This window comes from Plutella xylostella, chromosome 20, assembly GCF_932276165.1.
Source record: "Plutella xylostella chromosome 20, ilPluXylo3.1, whole genome shotgun sequence".
NCBI classification, from domain to species: Eukaryota; Metazoa; Arthropoda; class Insecta; order Lepidoptera; family Plutellidae; genus Plutella; species Plutella xylostella.
The window spans coordinates 3,682,729-3,696,919 of record NC_064000.1 but is presented as its reverse complement, the minus strand read 5'-3'; the positions used below and the strand labels follow the sequence as shown (position 1 = coordinate 3,696,919).

At 37.3% G+C, this 14,191-nt stretch overlaps 1 protein-coding gene across 1 annotated transcript in view; it reads right to left on the bottom strand.

The window, feature by feature from the left end:
* The window catches only part of LOC105383557 (sodium/hydrogen exchanger 10), a 76,155-nt gene that overhangs the window by 22,689 nt on the left and 39,275 nt on the right, over positions 1–14,191 (bottom strand). The window contains 8 exon segments of the mRNA XM_048628131.1: positions 1,261–1,394; positions 1,758–1,858; positions 2,023–2,101; positions 2,243–2,369; positions 5,205–5,326; positions 7,911–8,143; positions 8,459–8,633; positions 9,315–9,471. Coding sequence (XP_048484088.1) covers positions 1,261–1,394; positions 1,758–1,858; positions 2,023–2,101; positions 2,243–2,369; positions 5,205–5,326; positions 7,911–8,143; positions 8,459–8,633; positions 9,315–9,471 — 1,128 coding nt within the window.

Sequence of the window (14,191 nt, the reverse complement as noted above, 5' to 3'; positions counted from 1 at the left end):
AAGTTTTAAAACTCACTATTATATGAATCTATTTCGAAAAAAATATAATGATTCTACACTGACAATTTCATAACCAATTCGAAAAGTTTCATATCATAAAATATAAAGTCCCCTACAAGATACTTCTCGACATGTATAAAGCCCTAGCAGCATCTATAGATATGCACACGGGATTACTAGCTACGATGGTAGGAGATACAATATATTTTTATTTTCTATTAAATACCATAATAAAATATATGACTTTTATAAGTTCCTGGATATCGTGACCAGTGGCGGCTGCACCTCAAGTGCGCCCGTGCAACGCACTACCATTTAAAAACCTTCTAAATATGTACCTTTCTTCTTCCTATACCATACTAGGTACGTGTAAAAAAAAACTTCACAAAAAATACCAATATAACAACCGTAATACCTAGTTACCTACCCTAAACAGAAATGACATAAATCTGATTATCGTTACGAGTTAAATTAAATCGAGCTGGCCTATTTTGATTTCTACTGCGAAAGAATTAGATCTTATTTTTGCTTGAACAAAAACGGCCTCGTGCGCTCGGATTGTCGCACGGAGCGAGCTCCTATATTAGTATGAAACAGGATGGAAATCGCCCGGCGCGTGAGACGGAAGATGCTCAGTACAAACTGTATGCAGTTCTAGGATAAATTCGTGCGCCGCACGCGACCGGAAATTGCCGAAATAATACGAATGACGCCACGGGACTCGGGAAGTCGGAACGGGAGGCGCGGGCGGTGGCCTTGACAGGTGGCGTGACCTACGAACGATGCACTTTTCGTCATTGTCAGTTTCACCTTTCGTGCGCGAATACGTAATTAATTTGCTAATTACTTACTTATTAACTAAGAAAGTAGTAAAGATTTCGTGAGTGTGTGTGTGTGAGTGAAAATGAGTGCAAAATACAATATTGACTTCATAAAAAGCAATAGGACTTTGCAAAATAGACTGGACATTAAACATAAACTTATAAGTACCTATCTGAATTTTCAAAAGTGAAATGTTCAATAAAAAGAAATGGTTATGTGGATGTGAGAGACTAAATGCTTTATTTTGCTTTCCGTGTGTTGTTTTCGTTTCGGCGGAGAAGCTATTTCGCGTCAATAAATAAGGTAAAAATATACTTATAATTTTTTTACTTCTAATTGTAATAGTTAATCTATTTTTCTCCAAAAAATTACTAAACTCATAAAGTGCACCACCGGGTATCTGAGGCACCAGCCGCCACTGATCGTGACTGTATTTACCTTCTTCTTTGAGTTGCATGGCATCCAAAAGCATGATATTTAGCGTAGAAGTAGTAGCCTGCCTTGTTTTGACTGTAATGGCTGTCCACGGGCGGTCTCTTTGGAGCAAACCAAGTTGGCGGGTGACAGTCAATCTGATTCATAGTAATAAAAACGTTAAACTGTAAAGCACCAAAAGTAATAACTGGAAGATTCCCGTTTATTAAATAGGTTATGAATTACAAGAACACATAAGTCGGTGTTAGAACAAGCGGTTTCAGACTAGCGTATTTTTGGCACTTACAATTTCATATTTTAAAGTCTATGTAGGCACGTATGGCTCATCTCGTACGAGCGTTGCGGCGACTCTAAGCGCTCTTTATACCTTTTATAACGACACCTTTTTTTACTTTCTTGTAAGCTCCTAGGCCCGTATGCGATACGCGCCGCAAAATACAATAGCCTGAAACCGCTCTTAGTAGCATAGACCGGGGTTTAAGTTTATAGGGTTATCAAACCTGTCGGCCTCTAGACCGGCAGTCAGAGTTTCTTGGATGACCTTATTATCAACTAGCTGAGGAAGCAGATTCGTCACCTCCAGTTCACCAGTAACAAATCCCTGTAAAATTCATTTTGTTTTCTGTATTAATCAAAACGATTGTATTTCTTGCTTCCTTTTAGACATTTTTTTTACATTGTCAAGGAATTGTTAACTTGATTGAAAGGTATATGGATTAAATTTTAACTCTATATCTCTAAAGTAATAAAATTCCGCAAAGTTACCTTGCCAACATCGTATCCAAACGCCAATTGGACGTCAATCATTCGATCAATTATAGCCATTATCCTTGGAACCAAGACCCTAGTAAAAATACATATTTTCATAAATGAGTTTAAAGTTTCTGTACCCATACAAATTTTAACTTTAAAGCTTTATATCTGTTATTTTGCATGAGTGTCTTTAAAAGTCTTTTAAATTAAGATAATAATATCTATTACGAACCTAGCTAATTTGCAAAGTCGAAGGAATCGTAGCATTCTCAATAGCTTTGTAGCTGTTACGAAGCTTGAGTTGACATTGTCATATTTGTCCCATGACGTGAAGCAGTCTATAGTATCCATAACCAAATCTAAAATATGGCAATACAATTAACTATTGACTACTGGACTGACTGAATTGCTCTAATCGGAGACATCAACCAGCTACCGTACATAGACAGAGAGAACCTATTCGAACTAAGGTACAGTCGCCCAACACTGGTAGCAAACATCACCCAGGAGCTGTTGTGCTCATACAGAAACCCCATGGATGTTGCATACGCCCTAAGAGAAGTATACTCAGGCATATACGCAGCCACAGCGCGTATCCAATCCCTGCAGCTGAAAAGGTTTACAGACGCAGCAATTCCAAAATCCCAAACCAACACTCTATTCCTGACGCATACACAGGAAGAAAAAGAGACCCTGACCAGCCAAGGGTTTGGAGAAGGAACGGGATCACGCGTCTTAACCATACACGAAGCACAGGGATTGACGTACGAATCCGTCATTATCATAAAAACAAAAGATAAAATAAAGTTGCACGATAGCATACCTCACGCAGTAGTGGCGCTGTCGAGGCACACCTCCGCCTGCACCTACTATGCGGATGACACCGAGGACGCTATCGGCAACCTCGCTAAAACGGCAATAACAGCACCGAAGAAACGGATCCTCGAGTACAACATAAAGATGGCAATAAAAAATCGGGACAAAGAGGTCATTGCCCAGCAATCAAGGCTTTTGGCAACGCAAAATGGAGCGGAATAGGAGAATTTTGATTTTAATTTTATATTGACGGCCAAACCGTATTGCATGTATTTTATAGTTTTGTTATGTATAGTATATAGCATGTATTGTATAGTTTTGATATGTAGGTATTGTATAGTATATCATGAATTAATATTATCTGTATAAGAACTAACCAATAAAATTAAGATAGTTTTAAGAACACTGTCACACATTAACACCAGGCAAAACAACAGCGATGACAAAAGGAGTGTGTGGCCACTGACAGGCGTCTGTTAAGTTCTCTGAAGACAGCTGACACTGGCCCTACCCTTCAAATGTTTGTTGCCATTATAATTGTAAGTGTGACTGTGTGAAACAAAGGAAAAAAAAAAAAGAAAAAAAAAAAAAAACAAGAAATGCACAACTGGGGGTTTTTAGTCGGTTAAAGGCCGACACTACCTGGGTCCCCTTCCCAGGTGTCTGTGTAGATTTTCCTCCAGGAGTGCAAAAAAAAAAAATAATTATTAATAATATATAGGTATATATATATAGACGAACAGCACGAGACAACCTAAACGAGTAAAAGGAATAGAACTAGAATATGTGAATGATTATGTATATTTAGGGCAGATGATGTCATTCATTAAAAGACTGGATAAAGAAGTGGAAAGAAGAGTAAATATTGGCTGGAAAAAATATTGGGCTCTTAAGCATATATTTAAGTCTGATCTCCACATTTCCATTAAAAGGAAAGTGTTTAACGCTTGTATTCTACCAGCAATGACGTATGGCGCTCAAACATGGGCACCCACAGAAAGACACAAAACTAAATTATCAGTCAATCAACGAGCAATGGAGCGCAGTATGTTGAACGTAAGAAAATCAGATAGATTACGGAACGAGGAAGTAAGAAAACGCACAAGAGTAACAGACGTCATCACCACAATAAGAAAATTGTAGTGGCAATGGGCTGGACACATAATGAGAACTAACGACAACAGATGGACACGTCTCACAACTGAATGGACACCTAGAGATGGACAGCGCAAGGTCGGCAGGCCGCTGATGCGATGGACTGATGAGTTAAGGAAGTTCAACTCATTATGGTGGAGACTAGCCCCAAACAGGAACTTGTGGAACTGGATGTCAAAAGACTTCATTGCTCAAAATTAGTAAAATTAGTAACAGAGAACAGAAACGGTATCTCTAGCTCCAACACATCACCCAGTCAAGTCTGGTCAGCACGGGTGATTAGACCAAACCTCACTGATAGATTCAGTGAGAGGCCTACCATGTCCTATAAAGGACTTAAATGAATGTGACATAATTTTTAAGTGAATATAAATTAATGATATTATTGTGTTAAGTATTGTTTGAGTTGCATAATATTTAATGGTAAATTTTCATTGATTTAATTAGATATTAATAGAATGTAAAGTACTTAATTGAATTATACAACCACGACATATTTTATATGTGATACTTTGCATGATAGTGTAAATATTTTTTTATTATTATTAATGTAAATGTAATGTATTAATGTACTTAATTTATTTAAACTGTTAATTTGTATTGAATAATTAGTTTGCAGTGTCAATATTTGCATGATTATGATTAATTGTTTGGCAATAATTCTTTAAACTAATGTCAATGTATGTTAAACTTATGATTGAATAAAGGCTTTATTATTATTATTATTATTATTATATATGTATAAAAGATAAAATATATATATTACTAGCTGTTCCCGCGCGCTTCGCTTCGCCTTAAAAAGTTTTCCCGGGGGAATTCCGGGATAAAAAGTAGCCTATGTTCTTTCCCAGGGTCTAGACCGTATGTATACCAAATTTCATTCAAATCCGTTAAGTAGTTTTGGCGTGAAAGAGTAACAGACAGACAGACAGACAGACACAGTTACTTTCGCATTTATAATATTAGTTAGGATAAGCTTCCACATTGAGTAGTGAGTAGTTAAAAGATGAAGATAAAAAACAACCAAACTCTCACAATATATTGATCTCTCAAAAAGGCACGGACATAAAGTCTGTGGAGTGATAATAAAATCTTAAAAAAAAAAAAAAAAGACTACTGGACTGACAGGATTTCGATGTGTTAATAATCTTTTTGCGCTTCGGTGAAGTAAAGCGATGCACAAATTGTGTAGATTAAAAAAATACTGATCAGTTTCGACTAACCTCCCGTCGCCATAACGATGATGAAGAAATCTAGTTTATTCCAATTCGATGAGAAATATCCTTTGAAACCGAGGGCTGACATTTTCATTATCATCTCCCATATGTAAATCAAATAGAAAAGTCTGCAAGAAACATAACATTAGGTGACCGAATGATCGATGATGATTACGTACTCGTATATTATTGAGGAATTCATAGCTCATTTACTGCAATACTATGAATAGTATCGTCGCTGGCAATGAATAAAATATCGAAAGCAGCACTAGGTATACAATACTAAACTATTGGTAGCAATCTCATCAGTATCCAATATACAGGGTGGCCCAAAGAGTGACGTCCAAAGGAAAATGTTTGATTCCTTAGGTCAAGGGGTAGCCAAATCACCCCCATGTATGTTCAGCAATTTTTAGTAGTTTAGGAGTTATGATTTTTTTAACTAATTTTCTACGAAAATCGACCTCAGTGGATCAATTATGTTTTATTATTTTTTTGGATAACTTTTTTAAATTATTTTTTATTTTTGTGTCATCCTCTTAAGTTGTTCTTTTAACCATAAAAGTTTCAGCTTCCTAGCTGTAATGTAAGTTAGTTATTTTTATGTCGAAAGTTCAAATTATATCATCGAGCTAGACTGCTTTGAAATTTCAACTTGAAATTAAAAATTGAAGTAGATATTCTCATGGTCCCTTATTAATTTTAAAAACTCCGCAAGGTTCCAAAATAACATAAAAATAAAAATAAACTATTGCTTAATGGGGTATTATTTGCGGAAAACAGCCTTCAAAGGTACTTGGGTGGAAATTACCTAATTAGTAAATTGTTTCAGAAAGTTGAAAGATTCCTGTTATGTCATTACTAAGGACTAATTCAGTTAGAAAAAGTATCATATTAAAGGGAAAATAAAATTATTTACTATTTTTTTTATTTAAGTTACATTTTTGAATGTAAATTCGTAGTAAAATGTTTAAGTCTGAGTTGTAAGATTTATGAGATAATTGTATTATTAATACTAAGTAAATAAACTCAAATAATTATTTTGCAGCAAAACACCTCTGCCTACCCCGCAAGGGAGTACATTAGTACAAGGCGTGAGTGCGTGTTTTTTTTTTTTTACTCACAATAAATTTTCAAAATGGCGACCTCCCACAGCAATACACAACCTACATCTACGCAAGAAATTTTCTTTAAGTCGTCTATACGCTTCTGTTTCATTCAGATGTCACTTTTTGACAGATGTCACATTTTTGAGAAAAGTTACTTTTTTGACATGTTTAACTTTTTGACAGATGTCATATTATTTACATTTGTCACTTTTTTGACTTAAAGAAAATTTATTGCGTAGATGTAGGTAGTGTATTGCTGTGGGAGGTCGCTATTTTGAAAATTTATTGTGAGTAAATTTGTAAAAGAATTATTTGAGTTTATTTTTTTATTATTAATACTTAATACAATTATCTCATAAATCTTATAATTCAGACATAAACATTTTACTAAGAATTTACATTCAAAAATGTAACTTAAATAAAAAATAATAGTAAATAATTTTATTTTCCCTTTAATTTTATACATTTTCTAACTGAATTAGTCCTTAGTAATGACATAACAGGAATCTTTCAACTTTCTGAAACAATTGACTAATGAGGTAATTTCCACCCAAGTACCTTTGAAGGCTGTTTTCTGCAAATAATACCCCATTAAGCAATAGTTTATTTTTATTTTTAAGTTATATTGGAACCTTGCGGAGTTTTTAAAATTAATAAGGGACCATGAGAATATCTACTTCAATTTTTAATTTCAAGTTGAAAATTCAGAGCAGTCTAGCTCGATGATATAATTTGAACTTTCGACATAAAAATAACTAACTTACATTACAGCTAGGAAGCTGAAACTTTTATGGTTAAAAGAACAACTTAAGAGGATGACACAAAAATAAAAAATAATTTAAAAAAGTTATCCAAAAAAATAATAAAACATAATTGATCCACTGAGGTCGATTTACGTAGAAAATTAGTTAAAAAAATCATAACTCCTAAACTACTAAAAATTGCTGAACATACATGGGGGTGATTTGGCTACCCCTTGACCTAAGGAATCAAACATTTTCCTTTGGACGTCACTCTTTGGGCCACCCTGTATAGATAGACCTTTCTATTTCTCATCTAATGCAATACTAACAGTGTTAAACAGCAATGGCAATCAACAAACTATCGTATAACAATAAGCACATTAATTTCCTGCGATGATAGGTACTATTGACTATTGCTATACTATTGACGATCGAATGGCGTAGTGGTTAGTGGCCCTGACTGCTATGCCGAAGGTCCCGGGTTCGATTCCCGGCTGGGGCAGATATTTGTTTAAAGACAGATATTTGTTCTCGGGTCTTGGGTGTTGATATTTATATTTAATATGTATCTATCTATGTATTTGTGTAGATATATCAGCTGTCCGATACCCATAACACAGGCTCTGCCTAGCTTGGGGTCGGATGGCCGTGTGTGAGATGTCCCCACATATTATTATTATTTATTGTTTTATTGATAGTATTGCTGTTATCAATAATAATATGTAGTATGATCATGCCTTCAACAATCGATAGGCAATCGATAGAAGGCAACACTAGAGGCAGGCATTCGATAGTTGTTGGCAACACTGGAGGCAGGCAATCGATAGTGGGGCAACACTAGACCAGACTAATGAACTTACAAATTGAGAGATTTGATCGTTGTGACTACAAGTTTGCTTGGCGACTTCACTGCCACTTCATACAGTATGACTGGTGTGTTGCACAAGATTGCCAAGTATACGAAGCACTCAAACCATGGTGACGCTATTATACGGAAACATCGCTGACGCCATTTAGTTCTTGGCATTTGTGTAGTCACCGTTGCAGTTGTCAGAGAGTTTACGAGCTTCTTTCGTATCCATATTGCATGCGCCTATGAAATAATTCGCAAAAATAACTAGTTGCCGAATATTAAAAAAAGCTAATTTAAATTTTAAAGTTAAGATGCATTATTCTATTAATTGTACATAATATACAGGGTTATTGGTAAGTAGACCTGATCCTATCAGGAGGTGATAGAGGAAGACATTTCCAGTCGATTGAACCCTATAATGCATTACCGAAACTTAACCGCCAGAAACGGTAATTTTCTGCGTTTGTTACTACATGCTCATAAAGCAAGAAGTAGGTTGCTAGCGAGTCTGAAAATAATATCCTTTTTGAGACACACTTATGATATAACCTTAACCTTTGGTTTCCACAGAGTTGCTAATGCTTCGATGTTGACCCGTCCGCTCGGCGAACCAGCAGCCCCATCCACAGCTTGCACCAATGTCCGGACGCCTTCTTTACTAATTTTGCCATGCTCATATTGCCTCCAATATGATATCTTTAAGGCTTTTAACACTCTTTGTTTCGCTTCCCTAAAATGTATTATGTTCAATTTAGTGTGGGTTTGTAGGGACGATATCATATTAAGTAATAGCTCTCGTGGTGTTGTGGGTTAATGTCGCACAAGGGGGAGTCAGGGTATATAAAGTCTTTGTCTAAGGGTCGAAACTGGGTTAGGCGCGCGCGTGCGCACGCTCTGGCGCCTGCCGCATGACCACGCGCGTGCGCACGCTTAACTCACTGATACTGGAACTGTATGACAGAACATACGTGCTATACATAATGGAGCAGTTAATTTGTTATTATTTGGCTATCCGAAGACGACAAACTAAACGGAAACGTCTGCCAGTGAGCCCGTTTATAGGGGAATTACCGAAGTTTTCTGGGAAAAGAAAACAAATATTGACGTATGTTAAATAAAATAATATGTGTGCCAGCGATAAAAATGTAGTAATAATTAATATATAAGCAATAAGGCTGCCTCTTTGTACTGTTTTATTTTTAAGTTTTGTTTTTTATAATTTTTGTTCTTGGTGTAAATAAAGTGTTTTGTATTGTATTGTATTGTAATTATTTATTTGTGTACCTATACAGTGATTAACTAAAAATGGTAATTTCATTACGGAACGCGTCATTTTCATAGCGGTCCATACAAGGCTGACATTCTCCTATACGTAGCTAGGAAAGAAACGTCTAACCAAAACTAAGTTTACCTCATCATTTCTGAAAATTCTTTTTTGGTTGGTTCATTCGGTATTTCTCTTTCGCAATCAGGGCATGTGGTATAACGATATCCCATGTAAGTGTCATCGTCACTGTCTTCGTCTTTCCGATTTATTTGTAACTGATACGGATGTTTTATTGTCGTACCTTGAAGATAAGAATGAAAATGTGATGAGTTCGTTTGACTTTCTAAATGATTTTTATAATAAAGGTAATGTAGGGGCCGATGCGAGGTACTTTTACTGATAAGGGGGTTGTTATGAATCGTTTCCATGAAGATATCTTTAAATGAAACCCACTGAGCGTACTCGCCAGAAAATTCCGGGATTTCTACTCTCGGCGTAGACTTCTCGTAGTGTAAGTTGGCCCACATCTTCTTGTTGATGACCTTGCGTAATTCTTCATAGAGATTCTCTAACCTGTTATACTCCTGCTCATATAATTCGTTAGATCCGTTGAGCCAGTTGTCCAATTCCCAATGAATTTTGTCAATAGCATTCCATTTCGTTTTTAGAATATTTAACCGATCTTCCAGGTCCCATTTTTCCTCGATGGTGTCGATGTTGACCTTGGTAGCGGCACGTTGAAAAGCTTTGAAATTACCTTGTTGTTGTTGTAACAAGACGCTCTTCCTGTCAGTTAAATCCGTATTTATCCCTCCAAATATGTCTTGCACTACGCCGAACGTCCCGGCTGACTCTCCTCTCTCTTCCTTAGACGTTCCAGCAGTCGGTTGTGGTTGAGTCTTCATTAGTTCAGCTACCCACTGCGCTTGTAAAGCCACCATCTGACTTTTAGCTCTAAGATATTTCTCCTGAGCTTTCACAAACACGTTGCTAGTAAAATAAGATAAGTTTTTCTCCTCACCCGCGTTCAGTAACTTGTCAGTTTCTGCAAATTGTTGCCAGTGCGTATCGAGAGCTTCGATTCTCTTCTTAAGATACTCCAGTGTTTTTCTTTCAGGAGCGTCCTTGCCGAAATTAACACATATCCTCTTGATGCTATCAAAGCAGTCCTCTTGACGCTTGATCAGTGCTTCGGTATTCATTGTGTTGAATGTCGAAGTTAGTTTTCTTGGTAAGTAGTTAGTTTTCTTGATAAGTAGTTAGTTTTCTTGATAAGTAGTTCGTTTTCTTGATAAGTAGTTAGTTTTCTTGATAAGTAGTTAGTTTTCTTGATAAGTAGTTAGTTTTCTTGATAAGTAGTTCGTTTTCTTGATAAGTAGTTAGTTTTCTTGATAAGTAGTTAGTTTTGCTGGTAAGTAGTTAGTTTTGCTGGTTGGTCGTCTACACGATTTGTTTTCGTGTCAGTTAAGATTAGCTGGTACAAACACGTTCAGGTATGTGCGATTTTCCTTGTCTCAATACTCTCGGGGAGGTCCGCTGGTGGAAGGCCGAGAATACCGATTCGCTACCGTCACAGATGCACTTCACTAATCACTTAGGCTCGAAGGACCATAAACATGTAGGGGCCGATGCGAGGTACCCGTCGACTCCAATCAGTAAAGTCAGTGAGGAGTTTAGTTCACAAAATATATTAAATAAGTATTACAGAAAGATGGACTGTAATGGTTCAGTTGTAAGTGACGACTGATCTAACTATGTAAGATCTAGGTTAAGTAAACTGCTGCGTAAGACAACATAACTCTAGGTATGTGAAAAGGCTGTAGCCTGTACATGCTCCCAACGGCACAAAAAAGGAAAAAAAATTAAAGTACCTTAAGTTTTAAAAATCTCTAGTAAGTAAGTGTATATAAGTTAAGTTATTATATTACCTAGCTAATTACAAAATTAACAATAAAACTCTGAACCATATCAGTTTACAAAGCAAAAAATTAAGTAAAATAATCAAAACTAAAAATCAAAATTAAATCCTTTTGAGTTCGCTTGCTTCTGCGACTCAATAGGAATAGCTCTCTGGTGCATAATCTCCTGTAACTCCATTCCTTGGTTGGAGTGAGTGTGTCGACCCGCGCCGCCGCCGCCGCCGCGTGCCGCCGGCCTCCTGCCGCAGCGCGCTCGCATCCACCACCAGCATCCGGCTGTGGCTGCTATCACCAGTAGTATTGACGACACCGCGTAGTTGCCTATCTCATGCACGGATATCGAGTTCAATGTCACCTCGTGCTGCTTCTGCTCTAGAATTAGCTCCTCAAGTTCACGATGATTCTCAGTCAAATTTAGTATTTGTAAGTTTTTATCCACATGCTTCAAATTGACGGTGACCAGGTTGTTAGTAGAGTCTATAGTAGGAACTTGTATCCCGGTATCTACATCCACTCTATTGTTTCCATAGGTGTTGTATGCGTAAATAATTTCATCCTCCTTCTGCATTACGCAATCCTGTCCAATCACAATCATTCCGGTGTTATTCAATGTTGTACTGGTTTTCACCTGACCCCCGCACATTATGCGTAGTAAATATGAATCACAACAAACAAATATCCAGTGATTCGGTTTGTGCAATTTGATCCATTTTTCCGAACATGTGTCTTGAGTGTAGTTGCATTTTAAGGCATTTCCCTGACTTAACAATTTAGCTTCGCACGGAGCCGCTTTATTGTATAAGTTGTATATTGGGTGCCGCGCGTGACATAATATATTGTTATCGTCTGTTGTTATACATTGCTGCACTTCTAATTCATCCATGGCTATGTAAGTGTTTTTCACAAAATTAGTAGCGATGTAATCCATGGACCGCCTTATCGTTAGTTGACTCTGTCCAATTTTCATTGGTACCGGTATAGTGCGGTATAAGACATATTCGTCATCGCTTATTAGTGGTATGTGCAGTTCAAATAGCATGTAGTTTGTTATTCTCGCTTTGACGTAGATCAACTTGTAAAGGTTGTTTATGTCTTTCCGTAGGTCTTTGACCGGAAAGGAGAGTCTTTTCTGTAATGTGGATGAAATATGACTCAGTTGATCAATCAGCTGACTGGGTGTAAACAGTCTCATATCCAAGTGTCCTCGGAGTACGTCAGTAAGTGCGTTGGTAAGCATTTCTTGCTGTTGTTTCAAGTCTGCTATTAATAAGTTCGCCGTCAGTGATTCAGCATTTAACTCATTCATTACTGCTAGTTGAAGTAATCGGTTTTCAATCTTTGAATAATCCGATTCAGTTTCATTTATGTATTTATTGATGGTTTGGAATTGGCTGTTGATAAACTTCTCATGGCTCTTGATAAGTGAATTCTCCGCTTCAATTATAAGTGTTTGATTCCTCATCAATTCTACTTGGTAGTCATCGTTCATTTGCAGCTTTTGTATGTCTTCTGCGTACTTATCGGCAAAGTTTTGATCTAGTACGCCAAATAAGGTTCGTGCGAGACTTCCTACGCCGTTTATGTAGCCTCGTTTCTTTCTTGATGAGTGGTCAGTTAATAACATCATGTTGTTTTCTGATATCATTTTTATTTCATGTTGCAAATGATCTGTCACTTGACTACAGTACCCGACTTCTAATCTTCCACACTGCTTGCTTAAGTGATCGACAAACCGCTGAACCTTTTCCGTAGTTTGCCAGTAATTTGTTAAGTTGTAGTACACCAGTACAATCCATTCGTCGTGTATGACTTGAACCTTGGCTATTTCATCAAAGTACATTGGTCGATTAGCTTCAAATGGCGTAACTTGGTATTTCGCTGATGTTTGTGCATTACCCGTCGGGAATATCATAAGTGTTAGCATAAGTGTTGTTATAAAGTTGCACAGTCTGCTCCTTTTGGTTCTAGGCTTCAGTTTGTTAGCAGTATCTGTCTCTTTTGATTTATGTTGATCCTTTTCAGTTGGTAAGTTATTGTCAGTTTTCATTGGCAATGGAGTCAGTTTAGTTATTGGGCGCTTGACTGTGTTATTTTGAGTCTTCAGTGTGACAACTCTAACACATCCGTCAGCTCCTGGATGAACTTCAGTTATTCTTCCCAGTGCCCATTTGCCTGGAGGTAAGCCTTTCTCTTTCACCAAGACAAGATCTCCTTTTTCTAGATCTTCTTTTCGCGTCAACCATTTACTTTTGGTCTGCAGTTGATGAAGATACTCACTGGACCATCGCTTCCAAAAATGCTGATGCATCAGTTCTACATACTTCCATCTATTCCTTAGATCCAAATGTTTTCCATCGGTAAGTTCTTCCTGTGGCAATGACATTATTGGACCACCAGTGAGAAAGTGGCCTGGAGTAAGGTATTCCAGGTCTTCCGGATCTTCGGTTATGGGGCAAAGAGGCCTACTGTTCATACACGCCTCAATCTGGTGTAACAAGGTCGTGAATTCCTCATAAGTCAATTTCTGCTCCCCGAGCACTCTTTTCAGGTGAAACTTCATCGACTTCACTGCCGCTTCCCATAGTCCGCCTGCACTTGGCCATAATGGCGCATTAAAGTGCCAGTTAATGCCTAGTTTATTCACTTCTTTGAAAAATTCTGGTGACATCAGTGTTTCAAACTGTTGAAATTCTCTTTGTAATTCTTTTGCTGCTCCGACAAAATTTTTCCCGTTGTCTGAAAACATCGATTTTACCACTCCTCTTCTTGCGCATAGTCTCTTCAAGGCCATAATAAATGACTGTGTTGTTAAATCAGACACCAGTTCTATGTGCACCGCTTTAGTAGACATGCAAATAAATATCGCTATATATCCTTTGCATGTTCTGACCCCTCGTCCCTTGTTAATTTTAACATCGACGTGTCCTGTGAAGTCGACACCAGTGTTCGTAAACGGGCGCGACGGGGTTATCCGTTCAGTAGGTAAATTTCCCATTATTTGGTCAGTCTTCGAAGCCGCGTATCGCCGGCACTTCATGCACAATCGAATTATTTTCTTGACAGCTCTATTTCCTCCAACAATCCAATAGCGTTGTCGCGTCT